The following is a 22,224-nucleotide window of genomic DNA, read 5'->3' as shown; positions in this document are numbered from 1 at the left end:
TAACGCGCGGCCTCCCTGTCGCACCTTGCGCAGGGCGCAGGCCGCCTCGTGCTGATTGCGACCGCCTCGCCCTCCTCGGCCGACGCGGAGCACGCCATGTCCACGCTCAGCCACGTCGGGCTCGCCGTCGGCGCCGGCGCGGGCGACGCCAACGGCGGAGGCGGAGGCGGCGGCGTCATCGTGGGCATGGCCGGAGGCGGCGGTGGCGCAGCGGCGCCGTGCGGCGCGCGGGTGCTGACGCGGCGGCCGGTGGCGCGCGCCGCGTCGCCTGACGGATCCGCTCCGCCGGCGCTGCCCTCCGACCCGTGCACTTGGGGGACGGTGCAGGTGGTGCGGTGGTGGCTGGAGGCCACCGCCGCGGCGGCGGCCGCGATCAACGCAGCCGCCACGCCAGACGGCGGCACGCCCACGGCCGAGGCGTTCACGCTTCGCCGCTCGCAGTGGCCCTCCGGAGCGAAGCTGGGGATCGGATTTGAGCCTGCGGCGGCGCCGCCGGCGGACGACGCGCCGCCCGTCGTCTCGAAGCTGTCGACGGGCACGCCCCTTGCGTCCGCCGCCGCCGCGTGCCGGCACGCCGTCGCGCCCGGGTGGAGGCTCGTCGGGTGCGTCCTCGACACGGAGGGCGAGGGGTGCGGCGGTGGCGGCGGCGGCGGCGGCGAGCGGGCGGCGCTGCTCGCCACGCTCAAAAAGGGCGCCGCGGCCCTCGCGGGGCCTGGCGACGCCGACGCCACGCTGACGCTTCGCTTCGAGCCGCCGTCGCCGTGCGCGGCAGCGCCACCCCGCGTGCCTCGCATGTTCGCAGCGACGTCGCGCCTCGGCGTGGGAAAGGGCTCCGACCTGCTCTCCGCCTTTGCGGACCCCGACCGCGGCCTGCGCAAGTGGGCTGAGGTGTGCGCCGGCGACAAGGCACTCGCGCGGGCGCTCTTCGACACGCTGCGCGGCCTCGCGGCGCCGCACGGCGGCACACCCGAGGAGCGGCTGGAGAGGGACCGGCACGAGAGGGCCGAGGCGGCGGCTGCTGCCGCAGCGGCCGGCGCCGCGGTGGAGGTGACAGGGTAGAGGGGAGATTCCAGCCACCGCTCTGCCAAGTGCCATCTCTGCTGCGTTCAGCGTTGTATCTCTGTTTGGCCTCTCATCTCTCAACCGGTGCACACATGTGTGAACCAACTGGCTTGCTCTATTACTTTCGTGTTCGAGATACATAAAGAGACTCTCTGAATCGGCTATCGCCCCCGGCCCCGAAAAAGGCAAGGTGGTGGGCGCGCGTGCGAGGAGGGAGGAGAGTGACTGAGGAGGCAGGAGCTTCTGACAATCACAATGCTTTCTCTCCGGTCGCCGTGCGCGCGCTGTATCCTCTCTCAGTGCGGTCTCACATAAAGCCGTCGGGCAGAGATTCTACCACGCGGTCCATCCACTTGTTGCGCACGTCATACTGGTAGAAGAAGAGGTGGTTCCCCGGCACCTCCTCCAGCCTGAAATCCTTGCACGTCATGTCCTTCCACGTCGCCACGTGGCTCTCCTTAACGTTCTTGTCGTCGCGCGCGTAGTAGGCAGAGACAGGCATCGGCAGCTGCGGCGCGACAGCTGGCGCGTACTCGTACGCATCGAAGAGCGTGAAGTCGTCGCGCATCAGCGCCTCATAGTTCGGGCCCTTGGTCCACATGCCAGCAGAGAAGACCACCTGCGGGCGGTTGTGAGGGTGAGCCAAAGGAGGGAGGGAGGGAGGGAGAGAGGGAGGGAGAGAGAGGTGGATGGGGGGAGAGAGGCCACCTCGTTGACCGACCACGTGCGGCACTCCTCCTTGAACGCATCGTCGTCCATGCCCTTGTTTGCGCGCCACGGCCGCTTCGCCGCAGGCAGCGACGGCGCAGGGAAGGAGGAGACAACAACCTGCTCGGGCAGCCGCACCCCGCGCGCCATAAGCAGCTTGAGCGTCTCAAACAGCATCCACGTGCCTGACACCGGGCGGGAGGCGAGCGTGGCTGTCTTCTGGCTTCGGCGCCCAGAGAGCGAGAAAGCCAGAGAGAGCAGAGAGAGAGAGCAGAGAGAGAGAGCAGAGCGAGAGCGAGAGCGCGAGGAAGGGAGAGAGAGAGAGAGAGCGGAGCGAGAGGGAGAGCGCGAGAGAGCCGCACCCATCGAGTGGCCAACCACCACGTACGGCACCGACTCGTTGAGCTTGGGCGCGAGGACCGGGAAGAGAGCCTCTGCTGCGACGCTGAGCGTTCTGTAACGCGGCTCTGCGCGGCGCGACTCGCGGCCAGGGAGCTCGACGGCGAGCAGCTCGCCGCCGCGCTCGTTGCACGCCACCACGAACCTGCGGCGGAGAGCGACGTCAGCAGCGACGCAGAGGCGGCACAGCTTCGGTGGCGGAGGCTAGCGAGTGGCGCTCACGGGTTGTCGTTCGGCATGCGCAAGCCCTTGCCGGTGTAGTTCGACTCGGCGGAGCCGGCGTTGTGGAAGCAGACCAGCCGGAACTTGGGCGTCGCGGCGGGCGGCTTCCACTTTGGGAACCACTTTTTGAAGGTTGCGTCGTCCACCTGTAAGGATCGCACGAGGATGCGGCTCGGGCTTCCGTGTGCAATGCATATGCAGGCCTCAGGCGTTCGCACCGGCGTCAGCGGCACGCACGGCGGCGGAGTCCACTCGCCGGGAGGCTCCGCGCCGCCGTTTTCAAAGTAGTAGGTCACTTGGTCTGCGTCCCACAGCTTCATCTTTTCAAAGTCGATCTCGACGTCGTCCGCCATCAGGTCCGCCTAGCGCGAGCGGAGCGAGGTGAGAAGACGAGCTGTCGCTGCCCTCGCCGCTCGCACGCGGGCGCCTGGATGTCCTCGATCTCAGAGAGGGTGAGCGGCATGCCGGAGGAGGGGAGGCAGGAGGGTGCTCTTCGGTCCACTGGAATCCACGGGGGTTCCCTTCTCTCGAGGTCTCGTTGCGGCTGTTTTGTTCTTTCAAAGCAAGACACAGAGCTCGAGGTTGATATCGTTCGCCCCTTCGCTCTGAGGAAGAAGGGTAGATATCGTTCGTTCGCTAGAAGGAAGAAGGTAGTGGTAGGAATCCTAGGAACTTTAGCGCCAGGGTGGGAACAATTTTGAGTTGAACCTTTTCGCAGCCTTGTTATGAGAAGAAAATACGTCCTATGGCGCTATGCGCTGGTCTGTTGGAGAGGCTGAGGTAATCAAGGTCAAGGAGCTCTGAGAAGCTTCTGTGCCGCTCGTCATTTCCTGGGCTGCAATGGTGGTCCCGCGAGCACACAAATCGCCGGCCCTGCAGGTGCCGAACGCACGGGAAGCGCTCCAAGGAAGCCTGCAGGTGCCGAACGCACGGGAGTCGCTCCAAGGAAGCATAAGAAAAACGAACCACGCATTCTCACGTTCTTTGGCGCAGCCGGCCTGTGTGCTCCGTCGACCGATGCTTGAGCAGGCGCGCACCATCTCTCGAGCGTAGAGAGGCACCAAATCGGCGCAAAGGCTTCTGCTCATATTGTAGGCGTGGTTCCGACGACAGCAACATCAGAGCATCGCTGGCGGTTAACGTCATAGCTGATCCTGTTGAGTTTGTGTGTGCGCTGCGTTTTGACGTTCTGCGTTCGGTCGACGTGAGGCGCACGTACCTCCCGCGGCCTTCACATGACCCCGGCCGCGAACTGATGTAGCTTTTCATAAGTTCATGTATGAAGCTGAACGGAAGACGGCCGACTGGCGAGTTTTGGCCGGGGGGGTGTGTCTAAATGTGCGCACGCGCTGTCGGCTCGCATATCGCGACTCGCGCACGCGTGGACGGCAAACCACAAACTAAGCTCGGCTCAGTCTTCTTGCGAACGCGGCCCAGAGCGCTATAAGCACCCCGCCAGCACCACACACGCCGCCCCTCACCCACGTCCCTAGACACCAGCGTCCTCGCTCATCGCCGCCGCGGCCGCGCCGCCGCCGCCGTGCACTGCGAGCGCCTGCGGTCGGTAAGGGAGGGACGAACGGTCGCGGAGCGGGAGCGGGCGGCAATTAGCAGGGGGCGGGTGGCGCGGCGGGCGTATGGCCGCGCGCCGGCTCGACGATGGTGGCGATGTGCTGAGGCAGCAGCATGTCGCGCGGCGAGAGGCTCGCGCGAAGGGACGCGCCTGCGCAGCGGAGGAGGGCGGGGCGGTGGGGCTGGCAGTGGCATCGGCTCGGGCCGAGGAGCAGGGGCAAGTGAGTGCGAGGGCTGGTGCGTGCGAGGGCGGGGCGGGAGGCGCACGGTAGACGGCGGCGACCGTGGCGGGCGAGACGGCCACGCAGCGCGCGTCGAGGGCGACGAGGGCGTTCCTCACGCGGCAGACCCTCTCCCGCTCCTACGGGACACCTTCCGAGAAGCTTCCTGGAAAGGGCTCCGGCGCTCCTCTCGCGGCCGGGCCGTCTCCCGCTCCTCGAGCGTCGCGGGCGCGGCGGGCGCGGCCCCGGCGCGATGCTCGTCGGAGACGTCGTTCAGCTCGTCGCCCGCGCCGGACGCCGCGCCGCCCGACCGGTCCGGCGACACCCAGACGTAGCCGTTCATGCCAAAGATTGCGGCGACGCCAAACTCAAAGAGGTGGAAGTGCTGCTTGAGGCGCTTCATGAGGCCGGGCGAGACGATGACGAGGGAGCCGCCCGAGAGCTTGCCGTACTTGAGCGAGCGCGTGTGCAGCGACGAGGCCCCGTCCTGGAAGAAGGCTTGCACCTCTGCAGACAGCAGGTCGTGCTCGACGTAAAACTGGCTGCGCGGCACGGAGGGCGGCGGGCGGCGTCAGCGGGCGGCGGCGGGCGGCGCGGTGTCGCGAGGCGGCGGCGGGGTGAGAGCGGGGCGCGGCCGCGAGCGAGCTGCGAGTGTGGCAGAAGCGGGCTCCGCCCACCGCATGTTGAGCTGGTCCTCGGCAGTCCTCCGCCGCTGCTCTCCTCCCGGCAGGTTGATGGAGGCGAGCATGAGCACGGCGTCCTGCCGGCCGTTGATGTCGGCGCGCCACCGCTTGGCGCCCACCTGCGCCAGGGCGTGTGCTCCCTCAGCCCGATCCTGCGTGCCCTCCTTCCCCATGCGGCGGCGGCGCGCCTCGACAATCCGGCCGATTACCACGTCGCCCACCTCGCCGTGGTACCGCGCCCGCAGCGGTCGGACCGACACGAGCTTGTTGACCCGCTCCACCACACCCGAGACCGTCGCGACGAGGGTGCCGTCGTCGCGCATCAGCGTGCCGTGCCCTCGGAGGCAGCCGGGCTCCGCGTCGATCGGCTCGCCCGGAGTGACCACCGGCTCGAGGGACCTGTGCGGCAGCGGCGGCACGGACGAGGACGGCACGCAGCGGACGTGCTGGCGAGCGCTGGTCGCGTCGAGCGCCGTGTGCATGTGGCTGGGGCACATCGTTTTCTTCTTTTGCTTGGAGTCGGCAGCGCTCCGGCGCTCACATGACCTGCAACTCCGTGCGGCTGTTTGCGGCCTAAGGTGCGTCTGAACCACACGTGTCCCTCCATCCACACTCTCCCAGTCCTCCCTGGTCTAGTGCCCGTCTTCTCCGCCCGTCGTGCGGAGTTGGGTCGCACCTCCGTGCATCTTCGTCCTTTAGACGTTTCACCTAGAGCAAGCAGGGCGGCACGCCCCAAGCCCACTCGCCAGCCGGGTGGGGCTTGCACGTGGCAGCGACTCGACTGGTCGCGTCAGCCCTTTGTGGAGCCCGACACGCTATCCCATCTAGCATCTTCCCACAGGCCATGCCTGACACGCCCACCTTAACCTTGGGAGAGAGAGATTTTTATTAACCAACAAGAAATCACGACTCTCTCTAACCTTGGTGCATTCCGAAACTCGGGAACTCCAGCAAGGCGCTCAACAGAGTGCCAATGCACTACAGACCGAGCTCAAGCTCATCCCGGCCTCCTCCCTCCCGAACTCGCGGCGAACCTCGCCACGTTCCTCGAGTGGAGCCGACTACAGGACGCCGAGGGCATCGGCTACTTCTTCCTCACGAATGGCGCCGTCTACATTGATAACATCTCGCCCACCGTTTGCAGCACCAGCGCCGACGCGGTGCGCTGCGCGCGCCACGAGCTGGAACAGCTCGAGCTGCGCGACCTTTCCGACTTACCACCTTCGTACTCGAGTTCGTCGCCGACGACACGCGGAAGCCTGCTGCCGACGACTTCGCGCAGACCGTAGCTGTCCACAAATCCGTCAATGAGAAACAGGCTGCTATCGTTGCGGGGATTGTCGTCGCCCCGCGCGTCAAGACCTTCTTCGCCGACGATGCTCTACGGACCATCTACCGCGAGAAAGCCGCCAAGATCCAGGGTGCTGGCGGCACTTCTATTGCCCTCTTAGCTGCTATCCGTTCCTCGATCGCTGGTGTCCGGCCAAAGCTCCAGAGGCTGATCCTCGAGACCGTCGCCAGAATCTCGCGGACTACGTACTTCACGAAGCCGCTCAAGCCCCAGCGCTTCTTCGAGCTGCGAGACAAGATCATGAACGTCAGACGGGAAGCGAGTCTCCTTCGCCGAGCCATGAGCACACGCGCCATGCCGCTCGCCACGCGCCCGCGTCGCGCGCCGCCCGAGAGCCACGGACTCTCCTCATGCATGTTCCATGCTCCATCGAGAGGGACACTTCCTCTCTTTCCATGTGAGTGACTCGACTACGTCGAAGGGGGGGACGTCTGAACCACACGTGTCCCTCCATCCACACTCTCCCAGTCCTCCCTGGTCTAGTGCCCGTCTTCTCCGCCCGTCGTGCGGAGTTGGTCGCACCTCCGTGCATCTTCGTCCTTTAGACGTTTCACCTAACGGAAGAGGCCTCGCTCCTATTGGAACACTCCAACATCAGATTTGCCTCGTGCGTCCCTTTTTGAGGCGGAAAGCTATTTTCTTTTGGGTCCTGTGGGCACCCTACGCCCTACGCCGAAGAAATCGAAGATTTCGGCGGGCGCCCGACGCGGTATGGATGGAGCACGCGCGCTGCCCGGCATGCCTGCAGCATCCAAACGAGACGCACGGCGTCGCTCAGCCGTGTCCACGCGGCTTCGCTCCTGTCCTAACCGGCGCCATCTGGGCGGCTGCTGCGGAGCTGCTGCCGGCGGTGCGGCAACTGGCCGACAGATACAACGCTCAGGGCACCCGCCGGCGATTCACTGGAAAGGAACGAAGGCGCCGCTGTCGGCGATTCACCGCCGTTCGTTCCCGTCTCTCAAGCTGGCTACACCGTCCATGGACGAGGGAGACGTCGCCTCCTCTTTCGTCCCGGGCACTGTTCGCGCCGGAAGGCACTGTACACTGCGAAGTACATTAACCTTCATCCCTCCTACCGCCGGCCGGGAGTGCAGCCTTCGCCATCGCTGAGTGAGATTATCCTCGACTTTGGCACCTGCGAAGTAATGAACAACATGCAGTACGTCATGTGCAATGGCGCTATGACAGCCCTGCGATGGGCGTCCTCGACGCAGACGAGGCGGAGCTCATCGTGCAGATCGCCGACTTTCTCTCTCTCCCTGCGAGAGTGGTTGCGCCACCGTGGATGAGGCATATGGGCTGGGCAGGGGAGTTGGTAGAGGAGGTCGACTGAGGGCACGAGGCCGCCAATCGTCACAGTCTGCTGCTGATTGTCGGTCGCTGACTGGTTGCGCATCGCGCTGGCCGCGCAGCGGCCTTTAGAAAATTTTGGCCGCAGGCCTAGGTTTTGAAAGATCAAGAGAATAAGCGCCGGTGAGGCTTTGAGAAGCTGCCGTTTGCGGCTTCCTAAGTCAATTTTTCGAGAGGAACGTTTTGGCTGAGCTATAACGGCTCCAAAGTCGCGCGATCATCGAGTTTTGAGTCAATAATTATGAAAGGAAAGGGCTGGCGAGAATTATAGCTCAGCCAATCGATTCAGCGTGCTCTGAAACGCCCAAAACCGTCGAGTTTTTCACCGTGGTCCAAACAGGGAGCTTAATTGGCCACGGCCACGATTACCCGTCACTCGCTCCCAAGCCCACTCGCCAGCCGGGTGGGGCTTGCACGAGGTGACCGAACAAATTGCCCGCCGCCCTGTCGTCTCGCCTATCGCTTGCCCGCCCTCGCCCTCGCCGCCCCTCCTCCCGCCATCACCCTCGCCTCACCCTCCCGCCGATCGCCCGAATTTCTACTCCCTCGTGATCCATCCGCCACCCTCGCCTAGTCACCCTCCCGCCGCCTCGCTCGCTCGCCGTTCGTGCACAGCCTTGTTATTGACAAGAAAATACGTCCTATGGCGCTATGCGCTGGTCTGTGAGAGGTTGAGGTGCGAGCCCTGGAGGCCCTGGGGATGGGGTGAGACTACCCGCGGGCCTAGAAGGCCCGCGCGCAGTTCACATGCTCGCGCCCGATTTTCTACCTCCTCGTGATCCACCCGCCACCCCCCTCGCCTCACCCTCCCGCCGCCTCGTCGCTCGCTCGCGCCCGCCCGAATCTCTACTTCCTCGTGATCCATCCGCCACCCCCCTCCCCCCTCCCCTCGCCGTACCGCCGCCTAGCCTCCTTCCTGCTGCCGCCCCCGCTCAGCCGTCCGACCCGCCATCCAGTGCCCTTCCGTTCTGCCGTTCTGCCGCCGTGCCGCCGCTTCCCCGCCTCGTCACCCTCCCGTCGCCTTACTCACTTGCCGCTTGCTCGCCGCTCGCGCCCGACTTTCTACTTCCTCGTGATCCGAACCGCTGCCACCCTCGCCTCACCCTCGTCCCCCGCTAGCCGTTTGACCCCCGCCGCCCAATGCTCAGCCGTTCGCTGCCGCGTGGTCTGCCGTCGTGCCGCCGTTCCTTACCGTGCCGCTCCTTCCTCCGTGCCGCGCCGCCCTTGCCGTTTAGCCCGCCGTCCCCCCTGCCTTCCGTTACCGCCGTGCCGCCGTACCGCCTACCTTCCGTCCGTTGCCGTTGCCGCTGTGGCCGCCGTACCGCCGACCCTTACCGTGCCGCGCCGCCTTCACACACACACCTGACTTCTTGCTCGACCGAGTTTGCGTTGAGGAGCGAACCGAGCCGCCGGTGTGTCCCGCAGCGGCCTCGCTGGGCCAGAAATCGGCCCGCGAGTGCTCCGCAGCAGCCTCGCTGGGCCAGAACATCGGCCCGCGAGGTAGGTGGATGCTAGCATGAGCCGATCCGTCGCAGTGCTCTTGCGTTTCGGCGGTAGTGATCTGATCACCCGAATACCACGTTCGGATCGCTCCTCATTGCAAACCCTGTCAGCAGTTCACCTTCGGGTACGTACGTAAGAGCTACATACACTGACAAAGACCCCCCCCCCCCCGCCCGCCCGCCCGCCCGCCCGCCCATAAACTCCGGGCTGAAGCGCCGTCTACCGCAGTCTCTCCTCGCTGCTCGGTGTGAACAGAGTTCGGCCCGCCTGATCGCACCTCGACCGAGGGTCGGTGGGTGCCTCCGGAGGCTGTCGCTTCGTGCATGCTCCTCGCCTCCTCGCTCCGCTCGATGCAGATCTGGGCCGACCTCCGGGCGATCCTCCCGCCTGACCTCGCAAGCGCTCTCGCCAAGTGTGAGCAGGCCGCCGCGTCGCCGGTGGACGCGATGCTCGTCACGGGCCTGTCGCCCGAGTGGATGGAGGCGCCGCCGTGCACCGCCTTCTTTGGTGCGCCGCTGGCGCCGGACGAGCCGTCGGCGGCGCTGCTCACGCCTTCCGGCGAGCGCGTGGGCCTCCGAGTCCAAGCTTCCGACCCGGCCGGTCAGGCGGCGGCGATGTCGGCCGTCGGCTCGGTGAACTGGGTCCATCTCGACACCACCTCAGAGGACGAGTGGACGATGATCCCGGCAGAGAACGTGATATCAGTCTGTCACTCCACCCCGACGCGGCTGGCGGCCACGGCGCGCCACCGCCGACGAAGCACGGGCGCGAGTTCTGATTTTCACCGCATCACAGCTGCGAGTAGGCGCTCACCGCCGGCCACGTTCCGGGGCTCGCGTTCGCTCTCGAGCTTGGAGCAGATGCGCTCGTGCTCTCTCCGCCCGAAGACGCGGAGGGGGAGGCGCTGTGGGAGGCGGGCGCCATCGCGCGCGCCCAGCGGGCGGAGCGAGAGGAGCCCCGCGCTGCGGGCGCCGCTGCGGGCAGCGAGGCGGAGGGGCTAGCCGTCGGCGTGGTCACGTCGGTGGAGGCTTGAGTCCTCGAGCCTCTCGAGTCCGACCCTCCGCCCGCGTTCAGGACGCGTCCATGACTCGTCCCGCAGGCGGGAGGGGTCGGTGACCGAGTGGCGCTCGATTTCACCAGCTTGCTCCGGCAGGGTGAAGGCGCGCTCGTCGGCTCGTCCGCCAAGCTGCTCGCCCTCGTCCACGGCGAGACCATCGAAGGCGAGCTTGTCCCGGCGCGGCCCTTTCGCGTCAACGCCGGGCCGGTGCCCGCCTCGCGCACACGCCCCGTCGCGATCCTTCAAGAGTGCTCGGACCCCTCCGACGCACGCGCCTTGCGAGCCCAGGTTCACTCGTACGTCCTTCTGGCCGATGGGCGCACAAAGTACCTCGAGGAGGTTGTTGCGGGCGACCGCGTGCTCGCCGCCGACGCCCGCGGCGGCTCGCGCCCGCTCACCGTCGGCCGCTGCAAAGTCGAGCCGCGGCCGCTGCTGTTGGTCTCCTTCGAGGTGGAGGGCGCAAAGGGGCAGGTCTTCCTGCAGCAGGCGGAGACGGTGCGGCTGCTCGTCGAGGGCGGCGGCGGCGAGGTGTCGGCGCGCAGCGTGACGGAGGTGCGGCCGGGAGACCGGCTGGTGGTGCGGCAGAGCCGGAGGGGAACGCATGTGGGGCGGCAGATCGAGGCGAGCGTGGAAGAGAGGTGAGATACAATGATCAATGTGCCGCTTCGAGAGGTGTCGGCGTTGGAGGTTTGAATTTACGTTGGTTGTTTCACGTGGGTGTTAGCGCGGCACTTAAATGGGTTATATACCGTGAGGGCGTGTCCGTGAACAATGGTTGGGTAGTAGGGCTAGAGGGTTGGCTCTTGCCTCTTCCTCTACACTTAGCCTCTGCAGCGAGCGAGCGCTCAACTTAGCCCCCGCACGGAGCCGGGCTCAGACTTAGACGCTGTATGGTCGGGGGCCATGAACTTAGACGACATAAGGCCAACTCCGGGTAAAACCCGGGTATACCTGCAAAAGTCCAGGTTTACCCGAAAAATACCTGGACTCGTCCCGACCAACGTATGCCGCACACGACGCCATATCGCCTTCTCCCAGGGCCAGTGCGCTACTTGCGGCGCGCAAGTCCTGCTCAAGTACGCGCACCGTACCATGTGCTGCCGCTATGCGTGCCGTAAGGCGGCTGCGGCGAAGCGGCGGGCGCGGCATGCTGATGGCAGTGCGGACGATGCGGTTGCGATGTGTTCTGCTTCAAGATCGTGGCGGTGCTTTGGCATGGATATGCACTTCTGTGATCCCAATCAGCTCATCGCAACGAAGCAGCGCAACAAGCTGGCTGCTGCCAACAAGGTTCAAAGAGGACCAGCATACACAGGCTTCTCTGACATGCGTTTGTTTGAGCTTGAGGCTGTTTGTGAGAAATGTTTGGCTAGAGATTGCGCTCAAGAAGCAGCAACGAGAATCGGAAGGGGAGGATGCTGAGCGGCGATTGCTGAGGCATGAGGAGGATCGATCCGGATTTTAGTAGGCGCCCGCCGCAGGCGAAGAAAATTTGGGCGGAGCGCCGTACTGTATCGATCACGGTGGGAGCCTCTTGGCCCCAGGCCGTGCCACGGCCGACTTAGCCGATGTAAGAGGCTCCCGCTGATCTTAGACCGCGCAAGCACCCCAGCGCGCAAGCACCCCAGCACACTTAGACCCGCTAGGCGTCGAGGCTCGAAACTTAGACTACTACCCAACCAGTCCGTGAACTGTGATCCCGGTGTGATGCGTGAAACCACTCGAGTGAACACGGAGGTGATGATAGAACAGGGAAGCTACCTCCGTGCTCCGACGGGGCTGTTGCAATAACGTAAAACAGGGGAGGCCTAAGCCGAACCCGCCGGGCCGCTGTCGGGGTGACGTAGACCACCACTGGCACTCACTGCGACAGCCCCCTCCCGACGCGCGACGGGGACACCACCACCGGCAATCTCGCCCAGGGGATCTACAATGCTGTCCTAAAGTCCGACAGGTTCGGCACCGGGCACCGCCTCGGTGTACAAAATGCGCCTGGGGGGTGGGGGCGGACCCTTTTACAGATCACAGATCACAGGGAAGCGCCCGCCGACAAACACACTCCCGCGGCCACAAAACTCAAAAGTCGACGCCGCGCCTATGAGCGACGGCTGGAACGAGGCGCACTCGGGCGCGGCTGTGACAGCGGCACCCAAGAAGAAGAAGCACGTCTTCTCTGCTCAGGCCAAGGGCTGCGCCGAGGTCAATGCGGACAGGCTGCAGGATCCAGACACCGCGGCCAAAGACACGTGGACCGGCGGCTTCTACATGGAGGTGTTGGTTGATGGGTGGGAGGCGGAGAAGACGGTAACGGTCGACTTCCACACCGAGGACATCGCCATCCCGAAGCATGCGTGCCAAAACGTGCGCGTCGTCGACTTCTCCTCCACGACGGTCACCTTTGCACTTGTGATGCAGCCGTGGATCTGCTGTGAGTCCTTTGGCTGCGCGGTGCGCGGCGAGCGGCCGCCGCGGCTGAGCTTTAGCTGCGGCAGCCTTGGCTCGCCGCCGCCCTCGCCGCCCCCGAGCCCGTCGCCGCCGCCGCCGCCCTCGCCGCCCAAGCCGCGGCCGCCTCCACCACCCTCACCGCCGCCGCCGCCGTTGCTCTTCCGGCCGCCCTCGCCGCCCCCACCGCCCATAACGCGGCTCGGTGGCGACGTTCTTGCTCGAGTTCCGACTGTCGCGCGTTTGAGCGGGGAGCGACGGCCACCAGAGGCGGAAACGGGCGGCGGGCCAGTCGGCGGCGTGATAGGAGGGCCGATGGGCGGGCCGGCTGGCATCGTGAGCGGGGGAGTGCTGCTCGTCTTTGGCATGGCGCTCTACTATGCCCGGCAGCGTGGCCTACTCGGTGTGCTGCAGCGGCTTATGCTGCGCCGGCGCGGCGTGCACGCGGTGCCGGTGGTGGCCCCGACGGAGGCGCGCGCCGGCGCCGTCAAGCCGCGGGCGCGGCCAAAGGAGGGGCGCGTGCGGGTGCTGCGCGGCGGTCAGGCGTTGGGCGAAGTGCGCTTACCGCTTCGAGGGGTGTCGTCGCCGGCAGAATTTGGGGAGGCGCTCGCCAGCGCCCTCGAGGCGGAGCTGGGGGTCACACTTCCGTTCAAGCTTTACTACACGGACGAGGAGGGCGACACTGTCCAGGTCAACGCGCACACGGAGCTGCGCGAGCTTGCGCTCTCGACATCGGTGACGGCGAAGGTGATGGAGGCAGCCGCGGATCGAGCCGCCATCGGAGGTAAGCGGGGCAAAAGGGGAGGGGGGCGGTTTGTCAGCCGATAAGGACCGAAGCGTGGATGGCGATCCTTGATTTCCGCTGAAGTTGGAGCACTTGGAGTGCCTATCGGGTTTTGTGTTAGTGCCAGTCGTCTGCCTGCCTAGTCCGCCTCGGGGTTTATACTTTTTGACCGCGCAAGATATAAAGGGTGGCTAAGGGCTCTGCCCGCAAGGCGCCCGCGTCGCAGACGCGGTACCATTGACAAATCTGCAATATACCCCCACACGAACAAATAGCAAAATCCGAAAATACCGTGCGGAAACCATGTGATGTGGGCCGTGGACGGGGGCAAGCCTTCAGCTGGTGCCAAGACATTCGTAAAATTGAAGCCACGAACGTCCGCCAAATCCGTGCTAAGGAAAGCTGATCGAGCCCAGCGTGCCCGCGGCCGCCTCCCGCGCAGCACCCCCGCTGGGGACGACACGCTGCGGAATCGGATCGAGCCCATGCACGGGCAAAGAAGGACGCTGCAGAAGCGGTTGGAGAGGCAGCCGGCGTCTGCCGTCACAACGAGTCCCAGCGCTGGTTGGACATGCGCGTCGGCTCGCCCGAGGAGGAGGAGCGGCGAGGCCGGCGTGCGGGTGCGGTGTGACGCGGACGTGGGAGCGCGTGCGCGTGCGGCGCTCGCGGTGCCGCGCACCCGAGCCGTCGGTGTCGAACAGGTCAAATGCCTCGCGGATCGCCGCTCTGCGCCCGTTGATAAACAAATCGCTAGGTTCAAGCACTTGTAAATGGGTGGACGCGAGACCGGAGCACTTGGAGCACTTGGAGTGAAGTCGGCGGTTCGCGTTTTTTGCGCCTCCTTTCCCGGTGGCGCCCGGGCGAGCCGCGCTTTTGCGTAGAGTTTTGGGTCAATGCCGGCTCGCAAACGCGCGTGCCGCGGGAGTGGCTCGACGCCGGCCGAGGAGCGTCCGCTCCTGGTTCCGCTGCACGACCCGGACGGTTCCCACCCCACGCTCCGCGCTCTCGCTGAGCAGTACCGCGCGCAGCAGCTTTGCGACTGCACTGTCACGGTCGATGGCCGCGCCTTTCTGGCGCACCGCAACGTGCTCGCGGCGGCATCCGACTACTTCCGCGTGCTGATGCTTTCCGGTGGGTCCGCCTCGTTTGCCGACTCGCAGAGCGCCGCGCTCGAGCTGCCGGAGCTTTGCGCCACCTGCTTTGAGGCGGCGCTCGAATACGTCTACACGGGCTCCTGCTCGATCGACGAGGCGGGTCTGCAGACCTTATTGGAAGTGGCCGGGCGGCTGCAACTCGCGTCGCTGCAAGGCGTCGTCGCGGAGGCGCTGGAGGCTCGGCTCTCGGTGTCCAACTGCGTCGAGACGTGGAGCTTCGCCTCAGACGCAGCGCTGGTGCGGCTCGAGGCGGCGGCGACCGCCTTCGTGCTCAAGCACTTTGCGGAGGTGTCGCTCGGCGCCAGCCTCTCGCCCGAGATGATGGGCGTGCTGCTGCGCAGCGAGGACATCGAGGCCAGCGAGGAGGCTGTCTTCTCGGCCCTCGTGCGCTGGCTCCGCGCTCAGCCGGAGTCTGCGCGCGAGGAGGGCGCGGTGGCGGCGCTGCTGGAGCACGTCCGCTTCGCGGCGATGGACCAGAAGTTTGTCCGCGAGACCGTCGAGCAAGAGCCGCTGATGAAGAACGTCCCGGCACTCACGGTGCTCGCGCAGGCGCTTCGCGAGGGGCTGTCGAAGGAGGGGACGGCGCGGAGCCTGCCTCGCCTTTCACAAGGGGGCGAGTGGGTGATTGAAGCACCAGGTGCGATCGCGGCGGTGGATGGCAAGACGCTGACGTTCCGCAGTCGGCAAGACGACGATGACGACGACGACGACGAACGCATTCGGGACGGTTTGGTGCGGCTGAGCGTGCCATTGGCCGCAGGGCGCTACGAAGTGCGCTTCAAGCTGCTGGAGGATGAGGTACAAGGCGATGAGGCGAGCTGCGGCTTCGGACTGATCAAGGAGGGAGCTTCTGAGGCATTGGAGTTTCAGCCCCGGCCCAACGGCTTTGGCGTGCAGAATCTCTGGTGGCTCCGGCGCTTTGAGCGCACCGTCTACAGCGAGCGGGAGACGTCCGGGCAGTTTGAAGACGAGGCGGACGACCAGCCGTACCGGCAGTTCCCGATCCCCTCCGACGTCCGCATCGTGGTCGACATGGATGCGGGCGAGGCAACCTTCTACGTCAACGAGGTCGAGATCCCGCACAAGGCGACGGGCATCACGGGGCCCGTCTTTCCGTGTGCCATGGCTTACGGCATCAGCGCCAATGTCGTCGTGTCGTTCGCGGGCGTGCAGCGGCTGTAGCGCGTTTTGCGATGCCTGGCGAGCTCGCCGCTGACCGCGAGAGGGCGCCCTTGAGTTTAGTGTCCATGTCGTTGTCTCGCGCAGACAGTGCAGCGGACACTCCTACTCCTTGCTCCATGCTACCCCAATGTCGCTACCGGTATGTGTCACCTGTGTACCAGTACGGGTCTCTCCGCTCGCGACCAACTTGGCGAGGCGGCTTTTCCTTTTATCACTCAAGAGGCAAAGAAGGGAAGAACAAAAACGGAAAAAATCTTTTTGTGCGCCGCCGTTCTCCCCGGCGCGGACGGGAGGTTTGGGGGCGTGCTCACAGCAGTCTCAGGGACCCGAGATCGGATGACGTACCCGGAAAATCCCAGCTTCAAACGTGCGGTGGCGGTCCTTGCCGTTCCCCCATGCCAGATTTTTTTCTTTTTCTGACCGAGCGACCTTGGCGGTGTTGCGTGGACGACATACGAAAGCGCCGCTGTCTTTCGATCTCACCTGCTGTCGCGACCCTCCCGTCGTGACGCAGCCTCCGACGAGCTCTGCAACCGAGGAGAGTGAGGGTGCGCCTCCCCTCACTGCTGGCCTGGCTGCGCACCGCCCCACAAAGCACCCCCTCGAGCATCTCTACAAGAAAAGACAAAGTCAAAGCGCGACCTTCTCCAAGTCGTCAACACGCCCGGCGGCTCCGGCAAGACTTTAGCCTTGGCCACCCTCCTTGCGGAGCAGGAGGAGATCCGCTCTGGGTCGGCAACGTGGCAGCTAGTCGAGAGACTCGGTAGTTGTGACCCCCCTCTGTGCTATGAGTGAGTGAGGACAGGAGAGAGAGAGCTTTTGTGGTGTTGGTGTACGCAATAACGGGACAGGGTAGTCGCGTTCTCTCTAGCTCCCCTTCTAGCTCTTAGCATGAGCTGCGCCCTGTGTCCGACCCCTTTTGCGCAGCAACACCTTAAACTTTTAGGCCCTCCAAATTCGGGTCGGAGCGTAGCGGAGTGGGCCCCGAGTTTGAAAAGGGCGACGGACGCTTGCGTCCTAGCCTCCAACAACGCCTCCCCGGCGCAGAGGGCCCCCCGGAGGGATGCTCAACCGCTCCACGCCACGCCGCTTGCGGCGGTCCTATTCCCAGCTCCGCTGAGGAGCACTTGGAGCACTTGGAGTGCAGTCGGTAACCTCACATCCAGGGCCGGTGAGCTGAGAAGCGCATCCAGCGGGCCGGATGATCGGTATCGGGCTACGGGCTAGAGAGCCCTGACCCCGGGGTGCGCGGTCGCAGGGCCATAACACGTCTCCGAGGGTTAGTTCTGCGCTCCGGGTTTCCCCCAGCGGCGGAATTTTTCCCTCGCGCTGTGGGTCCCCCTAGCTGCGGAACGCCCCCTCTACTCGGAGCTAAAGAATACTCTCCGAGGGTTAGCCCCGCGTACCAGGTTTCCCCTTAACTGCAGGACGCTGCCCTCTACTCGGAGCTAGTGGACACGACACTAACTACTGATACGAGAATACATACCGCCCCCACGCAACTACTCGAAGATAATACGAGAATACGCAGCTGCGAGACGCCTATAAAGAAACAGCGAGGTAAAGTTCGGCGGCTATGATAAACCGAAAGTTGTCGTAAAACGCGGGCGAAAGCAAAGCAGAGGGCGGGCGCTTTCTGCCGCAGCGATGCCCGCAGCCTGTCGAGCAGCTTCCGCGGCGCACATGCGCCGCGGGGTTGAACGACAGCCGCGCCTCTCGAGCCACCCGTGCCACGCGCGGCGACGCGCACCCTGCGCGCCAGTCGGCGCACTGGCAGTACTGCACCAGCCAGCACGGCGTGGAGCAATGCATCCAGGGCATTGTGTTGGGCGCCAGCCAGCATGCCTCAGCACAGAGCAAGAGCGCATGCTGCGCACCCTGGCGCAGCACCAGCTCGCCTCCAATCAGGCACTCTCACCACTGCACAGCCGCCCACGAGCGCCCGCAGCTGCACTGCTCAACCCTCAAGCTCAGGAGCCTCCCCTTGTTGTCGCAGCTTTGTGCAGTGCAGCGTGCGAGCAGCGCAGCGCCAGGCAGACCCGTGGCACGCCCGGGCGGCTGTGGGACGGAGGCCCGCCGAGCGAGTGCGAGCCGCATCGGCGGCCATGTCTCCCGCAGCCGCGAGCGAGCGGTGCAAAGAGGCAGCGTCGCGCATGCTTTTCCGTAACGGTCCACTCTCCTGAGGGCCCGTGCACTTGGAGCACTTGGAGTGCAGTCAGTAACCGCACATCCAGTGCGTTATTCGTTTTTGGCGCTCTCGGGTACGTGTGGAGCCTGGGACGTGTATTTTCACCCTGGCAGCGTGACGAGCCGTAGATGAAACGCGCAGCCTCTTCAGCAGTAGTTGATGCTGCAAACGAGCGTGGCCGCGCCGCCGGCGTCGCGGCGGTCAAAGCCGCACGGCAGCGCGGTGCAGCCGTCATCAACCGCGGCGCTGGGACTATGCCTGTGGGTGCGGCCGCGCCGAATGGCGGAGAGCGCTACACGCTGCTCGAGGACCCTCCGGACGCACCCGCGCCGCGATGGGATGCTCTGCACGATGGCACCAAGACATCCGATGGCAAGCTCTGCTTCGCCGACGCACCGGAGTTCACCCCGTCGCTGACGCCAGCCGAGTGCATCCGTAAGGGCATCTTTGGAGGCTGCTACTTCAACCCTCGAGGTGGCAAGGCTGGTATCTTCTCGCGCGACATCGCCATCGACCACGCCGAGTTCCCAGCCGAGTGGTTTGAGGCCGATGAGAGCCTGTACCTCTCGCGCCGCTACAACGTGATGACCAACGCCTATCGAGTCAAGTCTGGCTTCGGGCAGAGGGAGTGGGAGAGCAAGGGCTGGATCCATGCCCAAGACCCGAGGGGCTGGTTCCAGTGGTACTGCCGCTTCTTCTGCGGCCGACGCTCTGCAGACGACGCGCGCCAGATCGCCCGCTGGCGCGCGTGCGCCTCGAGCCGCGGCCGGTGGCGCAACCAGCTGTGCGGCGCGGTCCAGAGGGGCTCGGGGCGTTGGGACGACGTGGCCGTCAGCCCCGTGATCCGGCAGACGCTGCTTCACTGGGCCTACGAACTCTCATCGGCCGACTATGCGGACTGGCGTGCGGCCAAAGGGAAGTGATAAAACACTGAAAATGTGAAAACACGCTCTCGGGGTCGTGTGTGTGTGTGTGTGTGTGTGTGTAATGTGTCTTCGTTTTGTATTTACAAGGTTCATCACCGGAGCAGCCGCGCGCGACCTCGCGCCGAGCCAGAGTGACTTCGCAGAGGGTCTGTGGTCACTCGGACATACACACGCGGGACAGGCCACCGTGGTGTGCGCACCTGCGCGGGTGTGCGGCTCTCTCTCAAACGCCTCCCGACTCCAGCCGAGCCCTCGACACCGACACTCCGTTTTTGTGTGACAACATATAAAGGCGTGAACAGAGGTGCCGTGCAGAGGTGTGAATCTGAATGCGCCGAGTTGGCCCTGATTTCAGCCGTGTGTAACGGCTGTGTCAACGGCCGGATTCAAACACTGGCGCCGCGTTTCTAGTGCGTCGGTGCGTTCTAGTGGAGCGGTCTGGTGTATGGGCCCGACCCTCTACGCCTCGCCCGTCGGGACATACCCCAGCATTGACGCGCACTGCTCCCGGTCCGTCTTTCCGCTATCGCACTTTGTGGAGATGGCGTCCACGGCGTCCTCAATCACTGCAGAGAGCTCGTCGCTCTTGAGCTCCTCGTAGGTCATCCCCATCGCGCTCCCGAGGTGCTCCTTCAGGTCGCGAAACGTCAGTTTGGAGGCCGCAAAGTCGTCATAGTGCGAAATGATGTATTCGCGGACTAGCGGCAGGGCGGCGCGCTCAAAGAGGCGCGTCGCCACGGACGGCGCCGCTTCTGCCTTCTTGGTGGTCGCGGCCGCCGCGGCCGCCTGCTGCTCCGCCAGCTTCGCCCAGCGCCGCGTCCGCCGGAGACCCGCCGCCTCCTTGAGAGTGTCCCACAGCTGCGGCCGCGCGTGGAACGCCGCTGCCGCACCGGCGGCCAGGAGCGCGCCGAGCAGCGCGAGCAACCGCAAGCCAGTGCAGTGCCGACGACGCTTGCGCGAGCCCTGCAGCTTGTAGGCGGGTTTTGCTGGCCGAGCGGGAGCAGCTGGCTTCGATGGCATGTGGGCAGATTAAGCAGGACGGGCAGGACGAGGCGGGACGAGTGTGTGTGGGCGCGCCACGTGTACTCGAGTACCGGTACTCCGAGGATGGCCCTGCCCCCAGCTGCCCCTGGCATTTGGTCTCGACCCGCAGACATCGATTCTCTCGACGATCTCAAGCGTACACCATCCGAATGGTGAGTGTGTGTGTGTGTGTGTGTGTGTGTGTGTGTGTGTGTGTGTGTGTGTGTGTGTGTGTGTGCGAGAGAGAGAGAGAGAGAGAGAGAGAGAGAGAGAGATCATCCCGTTTTTGCCCATTTTCGGTCATCCATCAAAATATCTGAAGATCTGACCGGGGGATTCTCCCCAAACCTTGCTCAGCTGATCCAGCACGGGCCGTAGGCCAGCCCTGGGCAAAGAAACCAGTACCTCATCAGGCTTCCCTATGAGTTTTTTCTTTTTCCTTCGCGGCAACGCGATGGCGGCAAGGCCTCTCTGCGCGCCCGCCCTCGCCACGCCGAAGACCAACCGACGTCGGACCGCGGTGAGACCGCGCCGCCCCCCGCGCCCGCCCGCGCCCGCAGCGTGAACACATACGCGCGTCCCTCACCACACGGAAACATACGCGCCAGCCGCGCAGCAGCCTCACATGCAGCGCCGACCGCATGCTCGCGCCCTGGGCCGCCGACGACCCGGTCGGGCGGGCTGCGCGGCCGCCGTACACCATCAGGCAGGCGCGCGACCACCCGCAGCACGCCGCAGCCCACCGCGCAGCCCTGCCAGCCAAAGCTGCGCCTCCCAGCTGCACAAACAGGCGCACAACAGAGCACAGCGCACAGCACACGCCGGCGCGCGCGCAGCACACGCAGACGCACGCGCGATTCCAACACGCACACGCGCACAGCACGCGCGCATCGCACGCCAGCGCAGCGCCGCACACAGAGCACACTTGCCCACATCAGCAGCAGCCAGCCTGCCACAATCCTCATCTCACACACGCGCGCGCACGCACACTCCCCACGCCGGCGCACGCATTGGGCGTCGCCGAGAGGAACCAGAAGAACCAGAGAGTCGGCTTGAGGCCGTGAGGGATCCAGATATGGATCCCTCAAGGCCTCAAGCCGACTCCCTCAAGGCCTCAAGGCATCAACCTGGCTCCTTCCAGGCATACCTAGCCCCCTTCAGGCACCAATCAGAATCTTCCCAGGCATTATCCTGACTCCATCCAGGCAGGAGCTGGCTGCACCTCGCGATATCCCGCTCCATCTCGCCTAATCTCGCCCCATCTCGTCTAATCTCGCCTCGCCTCGCCTCATCTCGCCTCATCTCGCCTCATCTCGCCTCATCTCGCCTCATCTCGCCTCATCTCACCTCATCTCGCCTCATTACGCCGCACGACGTGACCCGAGATCGACCCGAGATGGACCCGGGATCGAACCGAGATCGACCCGAGATCGACCCGAGATCGACCCGAGATTGACCCGAGATTGACCCGAGATCGACCCGAGATCGACCCGAGATCGACCCGAGATTGACACGAGATTGACACGAGATCGGCCAGAGATCGACCCAACGAGGCCCCTCTGGGGGGGAGATTGACTCAACAAGGCCCCAAAGCCCCCTCTCTGGGGGACCCCTCCCCCCCCACCCCGAGTGTCCGTGTCCTTCGCGAGTCACCGATGGGGAGCGGGGGGGGGGGGTGCGAAAAACGAACAGGGGAGGCTGGGGAGGGGGGGGTCCACTCTGAAGACAGCCGACCGCGGAGGGGTTTTGTCCCACAGGGTTTTACCCTCCGCGTGAGGATCGGCGCGGCGAGGGGGTAGGTTCGAATTCGCCGCGCAACATTTCACCCCCACAGGACCCCGCCCACCCCCCCTCATGGTCCCACCACCTAGAACCCCAACCTTGGCTTCGCACCCCCTCCTTGCGCAGTGTCCCCCGCTATGTGTCGCCGTCTTCGGGGCACGCAATCCTGTGCAGTCAGGGCAAGTGGGGGCGAGGCGCAGTCCCATCTCTCCTGTGTACGGGTGGGTTCTGTCCCTAGTCTCGGAGGGGGGCTTGAAGGTAAGAATATTTTATTTTTCATCAGGCTTCCCTGAGCGTCACAGCTCGGTGATCGCGCCGGCCGGACACCACTGTAACGTCCGTTCCGGGCATTTGAACGCGACCTTCGGGGGCAAAGACATGGGCTCTATGGCTCAGACTGGACTCCTCTTGGTCCCTTCTGATGCCCTAGGCCACACCTGGACCTTACCTGGGGCTCTATCGGCCGGGCAGGGTTTGCCCCCCGAAACTGGCCCGGAGGACCTTAAGTCACATAGCTGCAATTAAAAGAAAGCATCCTACGCACTCCGCCCTCCCAGCACGCGCTATCTTGCCATTCTTGGCTGCGCACCAGCCAGTGCAGCCATCGTGCGTAAG

At 65.1% G+C, this 22,224-nt stretch overlaps 7 protein-coding genes across 7 annotated transcripts in view; 4 read left to right on the top strand and 3 right to left on the bottom strand.

Annotated features, from left to right (window-relative positions):
* Positions 1 to 1,059, top strand: part of EMIHUDRAFT_241728 (hypothetical protein) — a gene marked incomplete at both ends in the record, with an annotated part of 2,770 nt that extends 1,711 nt beyond the window's left edge. Inside the window, 3 exons of the mRNA XM_005773216.1 lie at positions 34 to 114; positions 328 to 606; positions 691 to 1,059. Coding sequence (XP_005773273.1) covers positions 34 to 114; positions 328 to 606; positions 691 to 1,059 — 729 coding nt within the window. The remainder of the gene's footprint in view (positions 1 to 33; positions 115 to 327; positions 607 to 690) is intronic.
* Positions 1,060 to 1,369: 310 nt separating this feature from the next.
* Positions 1,370 to 2,744, bottom strand: EMIHUDRAFT_241727 (hypothetical protein; the record flags this gene model as incomplete). Its single annotated transcript, XM_005773215.1, has 4 exons — positions 1,370 to 1,681; positions 1,780 to 1,955; positions 2,133 to 2,314; positions 2,392 to 2,744. The coding sequence occupies 4 exons, from the start codon at positions 2,742 to 2,744 to the stop codon at positions 1,370 to 1,372; spliced, it is 1,023 nt and encodes a 340-aa protein (XP_005773272.1).
* A 1,759-nt stretch (positions 2,745 to 4,503) lies between these two features.
* On the bottom strand, positions 4,504 to 5,250 carry EMIHUDRAFT_56120 (hypothetical protein; the record flags this gene model as incomplete). Its single annotated transcript, XM_005773214.1, has 3 exons — positions 4,504 to 4,726; positions 4,862 to 4,986; positions 5,062 to 5,250. Coding segments are annotated over 3 exons (537 nt in total), but the record flags the coding sequence as incomplete, so codon positions are not given.
* Positions 5,251 to 9,394: 4,144 nt separating this feature from the next.
* On the top strand, positions 9,395 to 10,770 carry DQS1 (3-dehydroquinate synthase; the record flags this gene model as incomplete). The annotated part of the gene is made up of 3 exons (XM_005773234.1): positions 9,395 to 9,766; positions 9,877 to 10,092; positions 10,171 to 10,770. The coding sequence occupies 3 exons, from the start codon at positions 9,395 to 9,397 to the stop codon at positions 10,768 to 10,770; spliced, it is 1,188 nt and encodes a 395-aa protein (XP_005773291.1).
* Positions 10,771 to 14,247: 3,477 nt separating this feature from the next.
* EMIHUDRAFT_424715 (hypothetical protein) lies at positions 14,248 to 15,706 on the top strand. The gene is made up of 2 exons (XM_005773213.1): positions 14,248 to 14,448; positions 14,471 to 15,706. Exon 2 carries the CDS (start codon positions 14,476 to 14,478, stop codon positions 15,688 to 15,690), a length of 1,215 nt encoding a protein of 404 aa, XP_005773270.1. The 5' UTR covers positions 14,248 to 14,448; positions 14,471 to 14,475; the 3' UTR covers positions 15,691 to 15,706.
* Positions 15,707 to 17,795: 2,089 nt separating this feature from the next.
* EMIHUDRAFT_241719 (hypothetical protein) lies at positions 17,796 to 18,801 on the top strand (the record flags this gene model as incomplete). The annotated part of the gene is made up of 2 exons (XM_005773212.1): positions 17,796 to 17,859; positions 18,035 to 18,801. The coding sequence occupies 2 exons, from the start codon at positions 17,796 to 17,798 to the stop codon at positions 18,799 to 18,801; spliced, it is 831 nt and encodes a 276-aa protein (XP_005773269.1).
* Positions 18,802 to 19,263: 462 nt separating this feature from the next.
* On the bottom strand, positions 19,264 to 19,824 carry EMIHUDRAFT_117421 (hypothetical protein; the record flags this gene model as incomplete). Its single annotated transcript, XM_005773211.1, has 1 exon — positions 19,264 to 19,824. The coding sequence occupies one exon, from the start codon at positions 19,822 to 19,824 to the stop codon at positions 19,264 to 19,266; it is 561 nt and encodes a 186-aa protein (XP_005773268.1).
* Between the last annotated feature and the right edge of the window lie 2,400 nt (positions 19,825 to 22,224).

Source organism: Emiliania huxleyi, assembly GCF_000372725.1.
Source record: "Emiliania huxleyi CCMP1516 unplaced genomic scaffold EMIHUscaffold_341, whole genome shotgun sequence".
Lineage (NCBI taxonomy): Eukaryota > Haptophyta > Isochrysidales > Noelaerhabdaceae > Emiliania > Emiliania huxleyi.
This window is presented reverse-complemented; position numbering and strand designations above follow the sequence as displayed.

Excerpts from the sequence above, each read along its gene's own strand:
- EMIHUDRAFT_424715 (XM_005773213.1), top strand. The coding sequence starts at position 14,476 with ATGCTTTCCGGTGGGTCCGCCTCGTTTGCCGACTCGCAGAGCGCCGCG.